Source organism: Sinocyclocheilus anshuiensis, unplaced genomic scaffold (genome assembly GCF_001515605.1).
Source record: "Sinocyclocheilus anshuiensis isolate Anshui unplaced genomic scaffold, SAMN03320099.WGS_v1.1 scaffold595, whole genome shotgun sequence".
In the NCBI taxonomy this organism is placed as follows: domain Eukaryota; kingdom Metazoa; phylum Chordata; class Actinopteri; order Cypriniformes; family Cyprinidae; genus Sinocyclocheilus; species Sinocyclocheilus anshuiensis.
In genome coordinates, this window is record NW_015551037.1 from 448,055 (window position 1) to 470,258 (window position 22,204).

At 32.8% G+C, this 22,204-nt stretch overlaps 1 protein-coding gene across 1 annotated transcript in view; it reads left to right on the top strand.

Annotated features, from left to right (window-relative positions):
- The first annotated feature begins 1,927 nt into the window (after positions 1 to 1,927).
- LOC107661362 (nuclear receptor coactivator 7-like) overlaps positions 1,928 to 22,204 on the top strand; it is a 29,483-nt gene continuing 9,206 nt past the window's right edge. Inside the window, exons 1-12 of the mRNA XM_016450888.1 lie at positions 1,928 to 2,266; positions 3,029 to 3,129; positions 6,482 to 6,627; positions 9,398 to 9,468; positions 9,545 to 9,652; positions 9,733 to 9,816; positions 11,062 to 11,187; positions 15,098 to 15,282; positions 16,756 to 17,428; positions 18,854 to 18,979; positions 19,664 to 19,848; positions 21,065 to 21,729. Of these exons, the coding sequence (XP_016306374.1) occupies positions 3,092 to 3,129; positions 6,482 to 6,627; positions 9,398 to 9,468; positions 9,545 to 9,652; positions 9,733 to 9,816; positions 11,062 to 11,187; positions 15,098 to 15,282; positions 16,756 to 17,428; positions 18,854 to 18,979; positions 19,664 to 19,848; positions 21,065 to 21,729 (2,407 nt within the window). The 5' untranslated portion in view covers positions 1,928 to 2,266; positions 3,029 to 3,091. The remainder of the gene's footprint in view (positions 2,267 to 3,028; positions 3,130 to 6,481; positions 6,628 to 9,397; positions 9,469 to 9,544; positions 9,653 to 9,732; positions 9,817 to 11,061; positions 11,188 to 15,097; positions 15,283 to 16,755; positions 17,429 to 18,853; positions 18,980 to 19,663; positions 19,849 to 21,064; positions 21,730 to 22,204) is intronic.

Below are 22,204 nucleotides of genomic sequence, written 5' to 3' on the forward strand. Positions count from 1 at the left end.
CAACCCAACCGCTGGGTCAAAACAACCCAACCGCTGGGTCAAAACAACCCAACCGCTGGGTCAAAACAACCCAACCGCTGGGTCAAAACAACCCAATAGCTGGGTCAAAACAACCCAATAGCTGGGTCAAAACAACCCAATAGCTGGGTCAAAACAACCCAATAGCTGGGTCAAAACAACCCAATAGCTGGGTCAAAACAACCCAATAGCTGGGTCAAAACAACCCAATAGCTGGGTCAAAACAACCCAATAGCTGGGTCAAAACAACCCAATAGCTGGGTCAAAACAACCCAATAGCTGGGTCAAAGCAACCCAACCGCTGGGTCAAAACAACCCAACCCAATTTATTCGCATACTCATTTATTCATACTTTGTGTAAGTACAATGACATTTTTTTATTTTATGCTTTATGTGTTTTTTTTACACAAATTGATTTATTATATGAAACAGTCCAAACATGGCTTGGCATCTTTTGACCACAAGATATAATTAATGTGCAACGTGTTGAAAAGCTTCGATTAACTAACCATTTTATGATACAGTTGAGGGGAAAGACAGAAAGAAAGTGAGTCATTTAAGTAATGTGTGGCTCAGTGCTTACTGGAGATTCGAACTGTTTCAAACGATTCATTCAGATTTGGTGAACCGGTTCGACCAGTTCACTAAAAAGAAGCGATTCAAAAGAATCACGGCGCTCCTCTGACTGAAACTTAAATGTCTGACAGACAAAATGGCATAAAGCTGTTTTTGAGGTAACTTTTCAAACATGAATACAAGATAAGTCATGAATATAAGTCATTTAATTAAGCCTATGGCAGCAGTTTTCTATCCACAGATTCCCATTGGCTGCTCCTGTCACGTCCTACAACATTTATTGAATGTTTTTGAAGATTTTATGATTGTAAAAGACTGACTTGACATTGAATAAAAAAGATATTGTATATGAGCAGTCCTTGTCCTGGATAAAACAGATTTTAGAGTGCATTTCTATTATTTAAAATGAAAAACCTTCTGACCCAGCACTGTCCAAAAACAACCCAGCAAATGGGTTAATGTATAAAACCCAACAAGCTGGGTCATAATATACATAATATAATATTATTAACATAATATTACAGTGCTGTCAGATTGAGAGTGATTAAAAACATCACAATAATCCACAAGTAATCCACAGCACTCCAGTCCATCAGCTGTTTATTACCGCTTCATCTTTCTATTAGAGATCATATACACAGGTATAGATCAAAACTTCTCTTAGGCTACATAAGAGCTACAGGTGCATCTCAATAAATTAGAATGTCGTGGAAAAGTTCATTGTTTGTCTATAGCTGCGGTTTTGTTTCAAACATCTAGTTAAAAACAGTTCAAGATTATGAATTCTGATCTAAAATGCAAATACATAAAGTTAAAAGACAGCTGTATAATATAAACCAGCAGGAAAAACTCTGATCGCAGGACAAGAGAATTATAAGTTGGGGCAAGTTGTCACACTTGTTTTAGACATTGTAATTTTATTTTATTTTAAATGTTGTAAATGTATTAATTACAGTATTTATTGTCCAAAACAATACTTTGACGTTTCTGGATTTTTTAAAAATTATTATTTATAATTGTTTATATTTTGCATGAAATTAAATAATAAAAATACTGAAATAAAAATCAGCAATACAGTTGCAACAAAATAATATAATGTTTAAAAATACGTGTGTGTGTATATATATATATAACGATTTTATGGATGCCTGCTATGTATAAAAGTTACTGTACAACAATAAAAACACAAAATAAATACGTCATGGATCTGGAGTTAAAGCGGGGGAGGGGCGTTTCCGCTTTTCCTGTCAATCATACGGGAAAATGGGCGTGGCAAGGAAGGACTTCGACCTATGAGAATATCTACATTTAAATGTAGATATGAATACATAAATAATTATATTTGCAAACCTAAACACGCACATCCAGCGTTTCGGGCCGATTGATTGTCGATATAACGGGTCAAAGTCCCGAAAACAGGCGTCGGTGTTACCGAAATATCCAGAAAACACGGAATCCGCTTTGAATCTCGATATGGAGGGACTTTAATGCCTTTAGCGTTAGCCTGTTAGCTTGGACTGCATGTGTGTGTGTTTATATCAACAATAACACACGCTCATCCACATTCACCACTTGAATACGAATATTATTGACATAATCCACGACTGATGCTGTTGAAAAGTGAAGCAGTGAAGGAAGCTGCGGGATCTTCAGGGATGTAGTGTTTGTTTAGGTGGGTGTTTGCTTCTCTACACATGTGCATGCGATGCATTACCTACTGAATCCGATAATGTGAATGGCAGGACCACTGTACGTTTCAAATGCATGCAAAAGGAATGTCTTTTGTACACTGATTTATAAACGCATATATTGGCATAACTGTTTAAATATATAATATGAGCATGCATCATTTGGCCTGCCTGTGTGTCGATCACGGTCAATAAAATTATGCATGATGTTATCTTTTGTTAAAACCTTGCATATAATGCATGCACATCATTTTGTCATTTGTGCATTAATTTCCGATGTTATGCATGTGACAGATCCGCTGTGACGTGGTGCACGTGACGTCACTGTGCATGCACGCGCGTAAAATTACGTGCTCGACGTGAGTTTCACATCTTAGACGTGGGTTTCAATGCGATTATGTCATTTGTCCGTTCAGTTTGATGTGACCAAAGCGGATTGATTGGAGATATCAGGTAGTAATCACATGCTTAGGCTCAATGTAATCACTGCTTATCACTGGCTTTTGTTGATTATGAACAATAATGAGTGTTTTAACAATAAAGATGTGTGATCTAGTGGCTTCACCCCCAAAAAACAAGCTCAGTCTTGCCCCGTCCGGTCTGAATCGACGGTTTCTCGTCCCTGATGCTTATGTCATTGGGGTTATTGCAGCAACCCTCTACGTGACCCATTGACCCGCGGCTGGAGATAAGGGCGAGCGTATTTAGGGGCTGGTTTTCACCTCCCTTTTTGTGTCTTTGTGAAGACAGGAGTGCTCAGGCAACGTTGCACGACTGATACCGGAGTTGGAGCATTTCACGCGTCCGCAATGGAGAAGACCGAGAAGAGGCCTGGATACTTCGCCAGGTGAGATGAGGTTGGGTTAGAATAACACTAAACAGGAAGCACTTGACAGGAAGTGAGAGCCGAGTGGGCAGACATTAAGGGCTGAAGTTGGTCGATCTGAAAGAGGAATTCATAATGTTGTTTCAGGATTAGGATATTTTAAATAACAGATTTTGCTGTGGATCACGTTTCGCTGGTGTGAAAAACTCAAAGGAATAACGCATTTCTGCCACATAAGAAACAAAATCATGCTTTGGTAATTCATAACTGACATAAAAAACCTAATTATGCTGTACTATGTTATAAGTATGACGCAAGTTACAATTATTACATAAAAAGTCAAAATTATGAGATGATAAGCCATAATTATGTCCTATAAAGTTGAAGTTGTGAGAAAGTCGGAATTATGAGATACTAAGTCATAATTATGACGTAGGCTGAAGTTATGATGTACAAAACTCAACATTTGGACATAAAAAGTCATAATTATGACATACAGTGTTGAAATTATGAGGAAAAAAGTCTGCATTTTGAGATACTAAGTAACAATTATGACATCAACATTATGAGATACTGTGTCATAATTGTGACTAAAAGTCAAAATTATTATATAAAAAGTCATTATGACATACAAAGTTGAAATTATGAGAATAAAGCCATAAATATTGCATACAATGTCAAAATGACATGTAAAAAGTCAGAATTATGAGATACTAAGTCATAATTGTGACATAAGTCAAAGTTATGATGTATAAAACTCAAAATTTGGATATAAAAAGACATATTTATGACATACAAAGTTGAAATTGAGACTAAAGCAATAATTCTTACACGCAATGTCAAAATTACAAGAAAAAGTCAGAATTAAGAGATGCTAATTAATCATTATAACATAAGAAGAGAGATGTCATTATTACATAAGTCAAAATTATGAGAAAAGTCAAAAGTAATAATTATGGCATACAAAGTCAAAATTATGAGAAAAAAATCCTAAATTAGATTAATTATGATTAGAATAATTACGATATAAAATAACAACATTATGAGATACTATTATAATTATTACATAAACTGAAATTATGACAGACAAAATTATGAGAAAAGTAAGAGATATTAAGTAATAATTATGACAAAAGTCAAAATTATGAAAAGTCAGAATTATGAGTCATAATTGTGACGTAAGTCGAAGTTATGATGTACAAAATTCAGATATAAAAGTCTTTAATATTTATGACATACAAAGTTATGAGAATAAAGCCATAATTATTACATGCAATGTCAAAATTACGAGAAAAAAGTCAGAATTAAGAGATGCTAATTAATCATTATAACATAAAAAGCCAACATTATGAGATACTATGTCATTATGACAAAGTCAAAATTATGACATAAAAAGTCAAAATTATGAAAAGTCATAATTATGAGATACTATGCCATAATTATGACCAAAAAAGTTGAAGTTGTGACAAAAAAGTTGGAATTATGAGATATTAAGTCATAATTATGACGTAATTCGAAGTTATGATATACAAAACTCAAAATTTGGATATAAAAAGTCATACTTATGACATACAAAGTTGAAATTATGAGAATAAAGCCATAAATATTACATACAATGTAAAAAAAAAAAAAGTCAAAATGATGAAAAGTCAGAATTATGAGATACTAAGTCATTATTGCATAAGTTGAAATTATGACAAAGCCAAAAGTAAGAGATATTAAATAATAATTATGACATACAAAGTCAAAATTATGAGGAAAAAATCCAAAATTAGATTCATTATGATTAGAATAATTACGATATAAAAACACGGCATTATGAGATACTATGTTATAATTATTACAGAAATCGAAATTATGATATAAATAGTTACAAAAATAAATAATATAATAAATTGATACAAAAAAGTGGTAGTTATGACTAATTATGACTTTAAAGTCATAATTATGACTTTTTATCTAATAATTCTGATTTTTTTTTTTACGTCATAATTTTTAGTTTTAGGACTTTTATATCATAATTGTGATTTACCAAAGCATTTTTCCATGTCTCTTTTATATGTGGCAGAAAAGGACTTTCACACAAATCTGTCTGACTTCCAACATAAAACTATAAATGAGTTTGAATAGATAAAATCATCTGCCAAACGCATAAAGCAGAAGAGACGTCAGGCTGAATGTCTGAGCTGCTGTTGTTGCACGCATGAATTTAGAGGTGATTTATACAGTCAAACGCCAACAAGCATCATAAAAGTAGTTCACATGACTCGTCCATTATATTCCTCGTCTTCTGAAATCATGTGATCGCTCTGAATGCCCAACAGAATTAATATTCCACAAAAGTCCTATAATGATAAATCCACAAGAAATAAACGCTACACATCCCAGGAGCAGGTGAAGCACAACACAAAAGTACAGCAAATAACCGGCCCTGGACTCAACTAATACAGTATAATGGGCTAATTAACGAAGGACAGCTGTAATGAATCAAAAGCGATCAGAATGAGGGCATCAGAGCTAAACAGGGCAGGAGAACAGAAACTAAAACAAAACACAGACGTCCATAATTGCTATCTAAAACCATTAAAAATAATTTTCAGTCATTTAAATAAAAAAATGAAATGTAAGTATTAGACGAAAAACCTATTAGAAATGTTGAATCATTAGAAATCATTCTAATATGCTGATTTATTATCAGAGCTGGAAACTGAGGATGTGTTAAACTGTTAAGAAGTAATAGCAAAGATTTATATTATTAGAAAATATATATATTTTGAATAAATGCTGTTCTTTTTAACTTTTTATTCATTAAAGAATCCTGAAAAAAATATCGCAGTTTCCAAACAAATATTTGGCAGCACAACTGTTGATAATTCTAATAATAAATCAGCATATTAGAATGATTTTTGAAGATCATGTGAGAGTGTGTGTGTGTGTGTGTGTGTGTGTGTGTTACTGCAGCAGAGTCTTTCCTGCAGCTTCAGCTTTGAGTGTGTCTCTGGTTTGATCGATCGGCTCCCCTCGTCGTCATACACCATTAGACAATCCTCTTCTCCGCTTTCCCTCTCGCTCTATAATAATCACAATACCTCAAGAACATGATGTGACATATTTCACCTCAAAATCATTACAAAATATCTGAAAATGCATTTGATAATGTACAGAATTCAGTAAAGAGAATTTGTGGTTAAATGTGTTTATTTGAGCTCAGTTCGGCCATCTTGGCTCTGGCCACGGCAGTTTCTCTGGATCTGGCACAGCTTCACCCAGCAGAGGAGCAGTGTCATGAATCTGTGGGAGGATTTTATTTATTTTTTTATTACGCTGTTTCTTTGTTGCTGATAATGTTGTGTTTTTGTTTTCTGGATCGCAGGCTGAAGAAGAAGCGGCAGAGCCAATCAGAGAAAGCAGATGCAGAGCAGAACCAATCAGATTTGGAATCCAAGACGCCAGTCATCCGTGATCCTGCTGCTATTGGTCGATCTCAGGAGAGGAATGCAGAAAGAGCGAGAGGATCAGGTGAACACATTGAATCTACATAAATTAGGGGTTTTAATGAAATTAATCCATTTTTATTTCATTTTCTTATTGAGTATCTATTTTAAATCTTAAAATTTCAAGAACAGTTTTGAGTAGGGCTACATTATTAATCAAAATAAAACCAAAATCGCCACATGGCTGAATTATTAGATGGCAAAGGCTGAGTTTTAATTAAATTGCGTTTGGGAACACAACATATGAAAACTATCTTCTCATACTTATCAACAAAAGAGAAGCTACGGTTACGATATCCATCAAAATAAAAGTTAGGTAGTTGTCATTTTTAAATTAAAGAAATTAATAATAAATAAATATTAGTTTATAATAATAATAAATAAAGTAAATCAATATTAGTATTGTAATTTTACACTTCTAATGCAAAATAAAATAATGATATTATTATTTAATACTAAATTATTATTATTATATTTCTTAATTTTATATTACAGTAGTAATATTTCTTATTTTGATTTATAGTAAATTTAATATTTTTATTTAGTATTAATAATAATAATAATAATGAAAATTATTTTTACTATTACTATTATATATCTCTTAAATATTCAATTTCTTATATCGCAGTAGTAATATTTCTTGTTTTGTTTTAGTAGTTCTTTAGTAGTTTTTTATTTGTTTTAATTTTAATTTTTGTTTTAGTCATTTTGTTATGTCTTTTTGCCATTTTTATTTATTTATTTACAGTTTTAATTTAAGTTGTTGTAGTGTTTCAACTTAAACCTTTTTTAATTCAGTTAATCGCCAAGGCAACATTTCTAATTTTTGTTTTTTTTTTTCCCCCTAAATCATGCATCCCTAGTTTTCACCATGAAAATAGTCAAATAAATTAGTTTAGCAATGAAACAAATAGCAATGAAAATATCCTTTTTTTTTTTTATTTAAAACAGATTGTATTTAATCTATATTATTAGGGTTTGATTTGATTGTGAATGGTTATTTTTATTTATTATTGGTAAATAATATTAGCTGTGAAGCAAATGATTACATTTTGATGCAAGATTATGAATCCAGCAGCACCTGAAGCGTTCACATTATGAGCAGGTGTATTGATTAGGAAAGTAAATGGAGTGGGTTTAGATTTCACGTGAGCGTGTTTGTGAGGATTACGGACTCAAACAGGAAGTTTGGCTGCAGATGAGCTCCGAGTGTGTTATTTATCAGAGTCTAACAGACGGGAAGAGAGTCTGACCCGCAGATGAACCCTTACCGCCCGGTCAAAGGTCACACGCTGTTTAAGGAAGTTTCAGTGCTGAATCAGACCAGTTGATTGTTCAGAGTTTTCGGCCGGTATGATGAATATATCATGCATGTGTGTTCAGTCGTGTATGTTGACGTCTCTTCTCTGGTTTCAGAGCGTCGCGGTGTTGAACGACGCTCGTATTGTTCTTAATGTTTGACACCGAGTCAGCAGCGGCTCATTACACAAGCCAGTGTTCAACAGCTGATGGTGATGAAGTCAGAGTGGATGGGAACCAGTGTTATTTTACTGCTATTTATATAATAATATTTATTAATGTGTTGAATTAGTCTTTATTTTTAGGTTTTCGGGTTTCATTATAATTTAAATTTTTTAATGTTGTTTTGTCATTTTTATTGTTTTTGTTTTTCTTATGTTTTCGTTTTAGTAAGTTTATGTGCTTTGGTGTTTTATTTATTTATTTTTATTTTCAGTTTTAGTAATTTTATGTATTTTTGCTTTTTTAGTTTTAACTTTTTTATGATTTCAGTTTTCTTTTTAAGTTTTAGTAATTTTGTTAAGTACTTTTGTTTTTTTATTTGTTTTTTTTTTAAATATATTTTTATGTTTGCAATTTTCGTTTTAGTAATTTTGCTATGTGCTTTTGTCATTTTTATTTATTTTTTAGTTTTAATTTTAGTCATTGTAGTATTTCAACTTCAATTTATTTCAGTTAGCCAAGGCAGCTTTTCAAAGATTTTTAAGTAAATTTCATTTCTAATATTTATATTTATTTCAGCTTTATTTCAATTAACGATTATTTCAATTAAATGTTTCAATTTTAGTTAACAATAAAAACACTGATAAGAACAACCAGATAATACTAAAGAAATTTGACAGTTTAACACACTCTAACAGTTTTTGGTTTTGAGTCACATGTGTCCACTCCGACTGATTCAGTGAGTGATTTCGGTTGAGTCATTTGAGTCGTTTGAGTCATTTGACTCATTTTGATTCATTCATTCAATAGAACCGCCTCATTAGAGTCATTACTTTTAAATCTGACCACACCAGTGTTATTTTAGTACTGTTGAGATAGTATTATAGTTTTTATTAATATTTTTAGTTTAGTTGTTTTCTGGTGTCATTTTCATTCCTGTTAAAGTTCTAGGAATTTTTTTGTGTTTTTTTTATTAATTTTTAAAAATGTGTTTATATAGTTTTTGTTCATTTTTATTTTAGTTTTAGTTATTCAGTACATCACATTAAACTAAATTAAAATTAGAATTTTTTTCCTTGGCAGCTAGCTGAAATAAAATAATTTCAAATATTATTTTTATATTATTTTATATATTTAAAAAAAAAATCAAAACTAAACTCCACATACTGTGATCGTACAGTAAAACAGCGTATTATCAGACAGAGATGGATTGTGTGTAAAATTAGAGTCGGTGTCATTAAACCAGTGTTTATTCAGTATCTTTCTCAGCAAGTAGTAACAGCAATAACTGTACTGTGATTCACTCACTGAGTGTTTTCAATCTCTTCTTTCAGATGACAACAGCAAACCATGCAGCCAGACCAAGAAAGAGAAAAGTAAACCTCCAGGAACCGTGCAGTTCACCGTGAGTTGGTCTTACTGTACAAACACTGCTCATCTCATCAATAAAGTGCTTATATTTGACGTGTTTAACCGGTCAGGTCGGACCGAAGGACACTCTGAACAGCATCGCTCTGAAGTTCAACATCACCCCGAATAAACTGGTGCAGCTGAACCGTCTCTACTCGCACAGCGTCGTACCTGGACAGGTGAGTTTCTCTCCTGCTCTCTGAGCTGTGATTCAGTAAAGCCTAACACTGAACGTCTCGTTTTACTCGATCCTGCACAGAAACTGTTCGTTCCTGATCTGGACCAATCAGACGGCTCCTCTGAGCATCTCACAGCGTCAGAGTCGTCAGAGAAGGAGCCTAAGGTAAGACGCTTCAGACATGAATCACATCCATACAAACTGTGTGAAGCAAAACAGTGTTTGAATATCACAAGGAAGACAAACACTGCTGACTGTGTGCTTAAACTCTTTTATGAGTCAAACATCCCATGATGCAATGTGCTACACTATAATAAAACTATAGCTGTCATAAAACTATTGTTTAAACATAATTACACACTTAGTGTAATATATTGCTAGACCAGGGTTATTATAGTTAACTAAAACTAAAACCAAAAACGAAAAAAAAAAAAATATTTTAAATGAAATAAACTTTAACTGAAATAAAATATATATAAAAACTTATTTTATATTTATTACAAACTTTTTATTTAACTTATTTCAGTTATTTGACAAGGCACCGTTTCTTTTTCATTTAATTCAACTTGTATTATTTAGGTTTTTTTATTATTATTATTTTTTTTTTTCAGTTTTAATTTAAATTTAAATTTTAGTTTTATTAATTATATTATGTGCTTTTTGTAGTTTTTAAACTTCAGTTTATTTTTGGGGAGGGTTAGTTAATTTTAAAAAGTTTACATAACGTTTTTTACATCTAATATTTAGATTTGATCTTGTTTTATTTCTGCTTTATTTCAATTAACGATGTATAAAACTAAAACTGAAATAAAAAAAATAAAAACAAACACATTTTTAAAAATTATAAAAATGACAAACACTAAATTTTTAAAAATGAAAATAGAAAAATAAAAACATTTAAAAAAAAAAATAGATTAAAACTATAATAGTACCTCAATGATACTAAAATAACACAGCGCTAGACATTCAGTAAATTATCCTAAATTATTTTCTTAAGATTTAAATATCTCAATAATGTTTAATAAATTGTTCAATAAATTCTAACAATTTTCCTGATGTCAGTTAATGTTCACATGACACGCAGGAAACACATAAAATAGTCCTATTTTGGCAAGTGTAATTGTTTTTTATAATTATCATCTTTTCATCTGCTCACAGACCTCCTGCAGTTTCCTCCGAACCCAAAATTTCATAAAAGCCTCTGAGCTCATGAAGATATTAAACATTGGTTTTTACTGGTGGAGCTCTATTAAAGTGCTTAAATCTCCAGTATACTTCATCCTGAGGAGTTTTTGCTGATTTCTATATTCCTTCTGCTGTATTGTTGACTAATGCAGTTATAATAAGCGTTATGAGTATTGAATGCGTATCAGGCAGCACTAATGGATCTCTGATATCTCCTTCTGACAGGACAGTGACTCGAGCAGCCGGTCCAGACGGCCCGTGTGTAGAGAGACGTCACCCCTGTCTGAAGACGAGAGTCCGGCCACCGTCAAATTCATCAAGATGAGCTGCAAGTATTTCACTGATGGCATGGTGAGCCTTACATGATGCTGTTCGGTCACTCGGTGTCAAAGCATCATTCTTATCAGAAACTGAGAAGCAAAATAATTGCAACACTGTAACTAATGATTGCGGCATTAACATACAGTTTCATGTTATTTAAAGGGGTCATCGGATGCTACATACACTTTTACAAGTTGTTTGAACTGAAATGTGTGTTGGCAGTGTGTGCGTCATTTACTCCCGACATCTGAGCCGCTGAAGACGCAGTGGATTGTTTGTTTTTGAAGAGAATGCGCCCCCGATCTACATAAATGCGTCTATGTTCGTGCAAATCATTCGTTATCCAGCTTCACCTACAGAAGAAGTGAGTATAAGGCTTTTTAATGAATCTTTGCAAATCACCTTTCCTAATAATGTGCTAATTAGCAAGTTTCAGAAGAGAGGGGCGGGGTCAGCAGAGCTCATTAACATTTACATATAATTGTATATGCCGAGCCTGTAATCCCAGGAGAGTTCCCAGACATGTAATACTGTACATTTAATGCATTTTAAAGATTCACGTTTCATTCATGAAGATGACATGAAAAAATATCTCCTGGTGGAAAACAAAGACTTTTAAGATGAAAATGGCATGAAATTAGCATTATAACCAGTAGATGGCAGCAGAGCATCTCTCATTAGCTCAGTTGCCATTTCAACTCCCTATTTTTTTCACGTCTTAATTTTGGATTTATTATAAAATGACTATTAAAACCAGGGGTTTTACACATAAGTTTTTCGGTTTGGTTCTCATGAGAAAACCTGGATATTTGGTTTGATACTCACACTGCACAGTGTGACTCATTAAATATAACTAAAAATAAAATAATAATTATTAATAGTAATAATAGTATTATTGCATTTATTTATTTTGTATTTTAATATGTTAAAATAAATTAAATATTAAATAAAAATACAGTTATTTTATAGTACACTTAATAGTATCTTTTTTTCATGAATTTTCATCATTTTCAAACCTAAAATCAGCAAGTAAGTATATGCGCTGCCGAGTGAAGAGCGTCGGTGAATGAAATGTCCATTTTGCATTTTGCTGTGAAACTGGCAGCGCATCGCCTGGATTTATGCTTTCGGTTTGAGTGAAAATCTTATACAGTATCACAATTAGTCGATCTAAAACAGTGATTGTGCATTAATAGCTGTCAACAGTGTCGGTTCGCAAATGAGCATTTTTTATTTTGGTCATGCATGCGCACCTGCGTACCGCTTATGTGCACCCCTGATTATAACAAATGCTTTTACTTTACTGAACAATAATCAGTGAATATATGTTTAACTGTAGAAGCTGCTAAATCTATTCAGCCAACACAGACTTGTTGCTTCTGTAGATTTTTGTTTCTTTGAATTTAGTCTGAATCACTTAATGCACAGCTCTGTTTTTGACATCGGCTTGTCAGATGTTTTCACGGATTGACTCGCGTAATTTTTTACACTCGCGTTTAGCATTTCTGAAACAGTATACGTTTGGTCCTCTTATTAGACAAACAAAATTGTATTCAAGTTGTGAATGGATTATGTAGAGAAACCAAGCAAAGGGTCTATTAGTAAAATCTGTTGACTTTAGCAATCTTTGTTGCATTATATGCCAACGGTGACCGTTCAAATGTGGGGGAAAAGCACTTTTCAAGTTTTTTCCCCAAAGTTTGCATGCCTGTAACTCAAGAAGTATTAAAGGTATCTTAATGCTCTTTTAGATTTGGGTTCTTAACCAACATTTCTTTTGGCATGTATATTTTTAAGGCCCCATATGGTTCAGTTCCAGAGATATTGGGAACTCAATAGGGCTCCAGGAGTAAATTGTTAAATTGTAAACATTTTCCATGGTCAAAAACCAAATGTGGGTCACTTTGCATTCTGCTGATACTTTGTTCTTTTAAAGAGGAATGTCTGAAGAACAAATAATGTTAAAACTAGAAAAGTATCTCGTTTCTCTCTATCAAAACAATTTCATAGACCATACCTGTCTGAGTGACAAAATACTCTTTTTCCAAAGTTTGTGTGCCTGTAACTCAAGAAGTATTAAAGAGATCTCAATATCCATTCAGATTCTGGTTCTTAACAAACTTTTCTTGTGGTATCTTCATTTTTAAGGCCCTATGTGGTTAATTTCCAGAGATCTGGGATCTCAGTGTGGCTCCATGTCCAAATATTGTTGTGCAAATTGTTGAATTTTACCCATTTTCAGTGGTCGAAAAAACCCAAATGTAGTCACCTTGCATACAGATGATACTCCTGGCTATTTGAATTATATATATATAAAAAAATATGTATACAATGAAATTAATAAAAATGTAAATTTAAAATAAAAAATGAAAAACTAAAATTCAAACAAAAATATAAATATATATATAAATTTTAAAAAATGCAGAAAATAAAATCTAATTCAAAATATTAATTAAAAAAAACTATAATAAAATCTCAATGATACTTTAGGTTCAAACCTGAAACGAATCCTTGTCTGTTCATGTGGATTTCAGTACAGTCTGCCGTTAGTATGAAAGCAGAATTTACCGAAGTGGCCTGCTATTTATGATGCGTAATTTGCCTATTATAGGAAACAGTGTTGGGGAAAGTTACTTTTAAAAGTAATTTATTACAATATTGCGTTAAAAAGTAACTAATTGCATTACGTAGTTACTTTTTATGAAAGTAATGCATTACATTACTTTTGCGTTACTTTTTGTCACCAGATCAAATTTTTTTTAATAACAAAAAACCCAAAAGTTATATTTTTGGCAACTGTGAAGGCACACCAAAAGTGAAATTAATAAGCCTCAGCCTGAAGTGAATAAATGTAACGTGCATTACTTATTTAAAAAAGTAACTCAGATATTTAAGTTTAAAAGTAATGTGTTACTTTACTAGTTACTTAAGTGTTACTTGTAACATGTTACCCTCAGCACTAGGGGTGTAACGGCACGCAAACATGGCGGTTCGGTATGGATTCAGTACAGCAGGGAGAAAAACATAACATTGCTTTTTTAAATTATTATTAAACAGTGGCTTACTGAACAAATTTCTCTCTTTCTTTAAATAAATTCAATTATAACTAAATTTTTTAGTTAAAAGCCCTTTTACATTACTATAAGGTTACAATTTAGCAACAGAGCCCAAACTTACATTTAATAACTATTTATTTTTAAATATAATAATCAACAATCACTCAACTTGCAAAAAAAAAAATGCATGCAAACATGTAAATTGCACATTATGCAGTTTTAAATTAACATCTAAATGATAAAATTTCTATTTGTTGTTGAAATTTGCACAGTGGCTGTCATAACTTGTTTCGTAACCGATTTATTTAAACATACATTAACTAATTAAGACATCACTAACAGGTAAAGTAAAATATAATGAGTATATAGTCTAATATTTATAGTGAACTAACGAGCTTTCGGTGCGAATGCGTGCACCGTTACACCCCTAATCAACACTGATAGGATACAGTGTTCCCACACCTGACCAATGGATTTCCGGTCATTCCTCATGCATTTTTACTCAATATAGCGATTTCCATGATGCAGAAAAGACAGACCTTAGCTTTAACATTAGAATTTTACCCGTGGCTGTTTTTCAAATATACATAAAAGATTTAAAATAAAACATTCAAGTCTCCCAGTCATTGACTTTGACTAAAATGATGTAATTTACAATCCAATGTTGTTAAAAATTATTTAGATCATGCACCTTGATCGTGGTAATTACATTGCTGTCTATGGGAGAGTCAGAGTATCAAAAATATCTTAATTTGTGCTCCGAAGACGAACAGAGGTCTTACGGGTTTGGAACGACATGAGGGTGAGTAATTAATGACAGAATTGTCATTTTTGGGTGAACTATCCCTTTAAATGAGGCTTCTGTTTTATTTCTTGTCCTGCAGGGAGTTGTGGGAGGAGTGATGATTATAACGCCCAACAACATCATGTTTGACCCGCACAAATCTGACCCGCTGGTGATCGAGAACGGCTGTGAGGAGTATGGTCTCATCTGTCCCATGGAGGAGGTGCTGTCTGTGGCCCTGTATGACGACGTGTCCCGTATGAAGCTCAAGGACGTGCTGCCGTCGTAAGCAGCACTCCTTTCTCTCTCTGTCTTTAAAATCTCTTACATTCTGTTGTTGTCTTAGAAAACCCCCTTTTAGATTTTATTAAAATGATTATGTGCATTAATTTTGTTTTGGAATGGCGACAAAATTTTGTTTTAGCACCATTAAGATTTGATTACGTAAAGGGCTGCACAATTACGACAAAAATCATAATTGTCGATTATTCCCTTGAAATTGTAATTGCGATTATTAATTACGATTATCATGATTTACATTGAATGATGTTTTGAATAGCTTTATACCATTGTTTGAAGCAACTGCATGCCATATTTTCATATGAAAGTTAACAAGCTGAAAACACTCCTCCAGAAAAACTTGCTTTTCTACAGCATTTAGCCTTTAAATGTCAACTATACATTGGTTTGGTTTCACGGTAATCACGATTACCTGATTATATACCAATTGGACTTTTATTATGTAATCTATGAGCAGCCAGATCCTTAGTTTTTTTGATCTTAAGGGGTTTAGCTGTTCTAATTTCTCATGGTTCAGTTTGTATCACAGTTCTGTGGTCTCAGTTTTGGTCCAGTAAATATTTGCGGGTCCATGGTTGAAATTAAATTAGTTTAGTATTTAATATTTTAATACTGTGAATGACCAATAACAATCCAGTTGTTTTGTTTGATTAAATGAAATGTATTTATTTTAATTTAGTATTTAATTTATTTTCATTTAATTCATTTTTAACTAATTTCTTTTTTATTGTTATTTTTTTTTATTGTATTTATTTTATTATTTATTTATTCATTCATTTTAAATGTAATTCACTTAATTTATTTTGGTTTTCATTTATTTTATTGTTTATTTTATTACATATATTAATTTATTTAAATGTAATTTAATTTAATTTAACTTAACTATTTAACTATTTTATTTTTATTTTATTAAATTTATCTATGTAAATGTAATGTAATTTAATTTATTTTCCTTATTTATTTTATAAAATGTATTATTTTTTATTTATATTAATTTATTTTACCTTGTGTATTAATTAAAGTAATTATTTATGTTTACTTTAACCACACATTTACAGAAAAGGCTTAGTGGCAAAGTGAATAATTTAAATGTTATGTGTAAAGCTTATGTTTTAGAATCAGCGTGATAGTTGCATATTTCAAGCTTGCTGCACATTTGCCCCCCATAGACTACCATTGTCAATCTATTGCTGTAAATGCATTTTTAGTTTATTCCCACAAACTGAGGGATGCAAATCAGCTGAAATACTCCACCTCTTTCACTTTCTCTCATTCATTCCATTTCCGTTCAGCTTTGACACCAAACATCACTTTTATCCCTCACGTTTTGTCATATTTATTTTTCATGTTCAGTTGAGTCTTGAGTTTGTTCATTTTGGATGTTTTGTTTGTTTTTCTCTTTAATTTCACCATCTCCACCCTCATGATGATGATGATGGCCGCTGTTATCCGTTGTAGTGATGAACCCCAGGATCTCTGTCCGTTATACAGGCCAGGCGAGTGGGAGGAGCTTCCCTCCGAACGAGATCTGAACCCCTTTAGTCGTTACGAGGCTCTCGGTGCGCCCAACCAGCCAATCGTGTTAGACGATATCGAAACGGCCATCTCTGAGATATCAGAGTGCCAGATCGCTGACAAATCGCCGTCGGATGAAGGTTTCACCGAACTGGAACTGCTGCAGAGCGACTCTAACACCACCTGCTCTGGCCAAGAGGGGGCGCCACTACAGGAGCAAAGAAAGACGCCAACAGACAAATCCGTGACTGAGGAAGACGAAGATGAAGGCCTTCACAACCGTTCCACAGAGCTTCCCGACAGGCTGGACGAACCCACGGCACTGGTGCATGATGGGAAGGAAGCTGTCATAGAAGTGGACGAGGTGACCAAAACAAGGGGTGAAACGTTAGTAAATGGAGTCTCGGCAGTCGAGGCGACCGCAAGCGACCAAAAAGGGAAGACGACCCTAGAGGACTCTGGGAAATGTAGTTCGCCTGGACCAAATGTTGAGGATAATAAGGGACCAAACTCGGACGTACAGCTTTCTGAAGCGGAGCTGCGCAGACGGGCCAGTGAGGCCGAGATGAAGTCATGGCTGCTAAAAAGAATGCAGAGACCAATCGAAGGTGAGTGTGTGATTGACAGGAAAGACCAGCCAATCACAGCCAAGGACTGTTTTTGAGAATGCAGATGTTTTTTTTATTAATCTTATAAGCTCTGTTTCTGAAACTAATGTGCTGCTTTGCTGTCTACATAGGCAACATCCTAACTGAAATAAGAAACTTATTTATATATTATTATAGTATTTATTAATATTTTAAATTAAGGGTTTTTTTTTCAGGTTTTTTTTAATTATTATTTGGTTTTCAGGTTTTTATTATTTGGTGTGTGCTTTTGTCTCTCTTTTTTTAAGCATTTCTAAATAGTTTTAGCATTTAGCATTTTTTTTGTACATATTTAATTTATTTTATAGATTTTCCGCCAAGTTTTTTTATTTTTTATTTAAATAAATCTAAAATAAATAGTTTCAGTTTATATATTTATTTCAGTTATTTCAATTTTCAGTTTTATTAATTTTAGAACTTATTTAATTTCGTTTCTAATTATACGGAATGTTTTTAAAGTGTATATATATACTAGTTGCAAAGGCAGCATTTCTCATTTTCACTTAATTTAACTTGATGTTCTAAAATTTATTATTTAGGTTTTTTATTTTATTTTAAAGTTTTAATTTTAATTTTAGTTTTTTATGTGCTTTTTTCATTTTTATTTATTTGTATTTATTTAAAATTTTAGTCATTGTACTTTTTCAACTTTAATTTTTGTTTTGTTTTGGGGGAGGGGTAATTTTCATTTAAGTTTACTTTATTTTTTATAATATAATTTTAATATTTTATTTTATTTCAGCTTTATTTCAATTAATGATCATAAAACTAAAATAAAATAAAAATGACAAACACAAAATTACTAAAACGTAAAAATTCAAATTAAAATAGAAAAATAAAAACAAATAAAAAAAAACCTATTATAGTATCTCAGTGATACTCAGACATTCAGTGATTAAACCGTTTTTGACCTAAATTACTTTCTTGATGTCCGCCTGAGATTTTAAGTTAATATAAGTCAATAAATTGTTCAATAACAGTTTTTCTGATGTCAGTTAATGTTCACATGACAGGCACAAATAAAATATTAGTTTTATTTTGATTGTTTTTATTTTAAAACCATTTGTTTTCATTTCACACGTTTAGAATGATTAGCTTTTCATCTGATAACAAACCTCCTGCAGTTTCCTCCGAACCCGGAATTTCATAAAAGCCTCTGAGCTCATAACTGGACACTAAAAATCATATACTATAAGATATTAAAAATGACTGGTGGAGCTCTATTAAAGTGCTTAAATCTCCAGTATACTTCATTCTGAGGAGTTTGTGCTGAATTGTGGATTTGTTCTGCTGTATTGTTGACTAATGCAGTGATGATAAGCATCATGAATAATGAATGAGCGACTCTGAATCAGACAGCACTAATGGATCTCTGATATATCTCCGTCTGACAGGACAGTGAATCGAGCTGCAGGTCCAGACGGCCCGTGCGCAGAGAGACGTCGCCGCTCTCTGAAGACGAGAGTCCAGTCAGCATCAAATTCCTCAAGATGAGCTGCAAGTACTTCACTGATGGCATGGTGAGCGTTGCATGATGCTGTTCGCTCACACCGTGTCAAATCAAGCACATTTCAGAAACTTCCCCGGCTCAAATTTCAGATTTTGTTCATTTTTTTCTGAAGAAAGACAAACATAAATGTGACCCTGGAGCACAAAACCAGTCATAAGGGTCAATTTTGTGAAATGGAGATTTATACATCATCTTTGGTCATCATATTTTTTGCTCAGAAAAACAAAATTGCAATTAAATTAAACAGAAAATAATTTTTGGGAAAAACAACAACAATTTAATGCAGTATTTCACTTATTGTTTTTATGCTTAAACCCTTTTTCGTCTTTGACCCATGTATATATTTAAGAAAAATTTTACATTTATATATTAAATATATTTATATATAATATAAATTATATGAATATAAATATATGCATGTAAATATATTCAAAATACTTGCTGTATGTGTGTGTATTTATATATGCATAATAAATATACACAGTACATGCAGAAACTTTTATTTTGGATGCAATTAATCGTTTGACAGCAATAGTTAAAAACTAAGCTCAGAATCGATTCAAGAGAGAATCGCGATCTCTGAATCGATGCAGAATAATTACTCCATTCGCGATGCATCGATTTATTGTCCCAGCCCAAAAAAATGTCCCATGACGCACTTCAGCTTTAATTGAGGTGTCTGGGATCTCTGCAGGGAGTTGTGGGAGGAGTGATGATTATAACGCCCAACAACATCATGTTTGACCCGCACAAATCTGACCCGCTGGTGATCGAGAACGGCTGTGAGGAGTACGGTCTCATCTGTCCCATGGAGGAGGTGCTGTCTGTGGCCCTGTATGACGACGTGTCCCGTATGAAGCTCAAGGACGCGCTGCCGTCGTAAGCAACAGACTCCTCTGTCTTTAAAATCTCTTACATTTGTTGTCGTCTTAGAAAACCCCCTCTGTGTCGTTTATGGTTTTTAAAAATATTTTATTTAAACGATTATGTGCTTGTGTTTACTAGAAACAAGCTTTAGGTTTTGTTTTGGGATGGCAACAAAATGTTGTTTTAGCACCATTAAGATTTGATTATATACCAGTGGGACTTTTATTATGTAATCTATGAGCAGCCAGATCCTTTGTTTTTTTGTTTATCACAAAAATGCTTTTTATGATATAAAAGGGCATTAAAAAAAGCATTATGTCATGTGGTCTCAGTTTTGGTTCAGTAAATATTTACGGGTCCACGGTTAAAATCAAATTAATTTAGTATTTAATATTTTAATACGCTGAATGACCAATAACAGTCCAGTTGTTTTGTTTGTTAAAATTAAATGTATTTATGTACTTTTTAAATTTATTTTCATTTAATTTATTTTTAACTCATTTATTTTACTTTTTTATTGTATTTATTTTATTGCATTTATTTATTTATTTATTTAAATGTAACTTAATTAATTTTGATATCATTTATCTTATAGTTTATTTTATATCATATATTAATTTATTTAAATGTAATTTAATTTAATTTAACTTAACTATTTAACTATTTTATTTTTATTTTATTAAATTTATCTATGTAAATGTAATGTAATTTAATTTATTTTCCTTATTTATTTTATAAAATGTATTATTTTTTATTTATATTAATTTATTTTACCTTGTGTATTAATTAAAGTAATTATTTATGTTTACTTTAACCACACATTTACAGAAAAGGCTTAGTGGCAAAGTGAATAATTTAAATGTTATGTGTAAAGCTTATGTTTTAGAATCAGCGTGATAGTTGCATATTTCAAGCTTGCTGCACATTTGCCCCCCATAGACTACCATTGTCAATCTATTGCTGTAAATGCATTTTTAGTTTATTCCCACAAACTGAGGGATGCAAATCAGCTGAAATACTCCACCTCTTTCACTTTCTCTCATTCATTCCATTTCCGTTCAGCTTTGACACCAAACATCACTTTTATCCCTCACGTTTTGTCATATTTATTTTTCATGTTCAGTTGAGTCTTGAGTTTGTTCATTTTGGATGTTTTGTTTGTTTTTCTCTTTAATTTCACCATCTCCACCCTCATGATGATGATGATGGCCGCTGTTATCCGTTGTAGTGATGAACCCCAGGATCTCTGTCCGTTATACAGGCCAGGCGAGTGGGAGGAGCTTCCCTCCGAACGAGATCTGAACCCCTTTAGTCGTTACGAGGCTCTCGGTGCGCCCAACCAGCCAATCGTGTTAGACGATATCGAAACGGCCATCTCTGAGATATCAGAGTGCCAGATCGCTGACAAATCGCCGTCGGATGAAGGTTTCACCGAACTGGAGCTGCTGCAGAGCGACTCTAACACCACCTGCTCTGGCCAAGAGGGGGCGCCACTACAGGAGCAAAGAAAGACGCCAACAGACAAATCCGTGACTGAGGAAGACGAAGATGAAGGCCTTCACAACCGTTCCACAGAGCTTCCCGACAGGCTGGACGAACCCACGGCACTGGTGCATGATGGGAAGGAAGCTGTCATAGAAGTGGACGAGGTGACCAAAACAAGGGGTGAAACGTTAGTAAATGGAGTCTCGGCAGTCGAGGCGACCGCAAGCGACCAAAAAGGGAAGACGACCCTAGAGGACTCTGGGAAATGTAGTTCGCCTGGACCAAATGTTGAGGATAATAAGGGACCAAACTCGGACGTACAGCTTTCTGAAGCGGAGCTGCGCAGACGGGCCAGTGAGGCCGAGATGAAGTCATGGCTGCTAAAAAGAATGCAGAGACCAATCGAAGGTGAGTGTGTGATTGACAGGAAAGACCAGCCAATCACAGCCAAGGACTGTTTTTGAGAATGCAGATGTTTTTTTTATTAATCTTATAAGCTCTGTTTCTGAAACTAATGTGCTGCTTTGCTGTCTACATAGGCAACATCCTAACTGAAATAAGAAACTTATTTATATATTATTATAGTATTTATTAATATTTTAAATTAAGGGTTTTTTTTTCAGGTTTTTTTTAATTATTATTTGGTGTGTGCTTTTGTCTCTCTTTTTTTAAGCATTTCTAAATAGTTTTAGCATTTCAGTCATTTTTTGTACATATTTAATTTATTTTATAGATTTTCCGCCAAGTTTTTTTATTTTTTATTTAAATAAATCTAAAATAAATAGTTTCAGTTTATATATTTATTTCAGTTATTTCAATTTTCAGTTTTATTAATTTTAGAACTTATTTAATTTCGTTTCTAATTATACGGAATGTTTTTAAA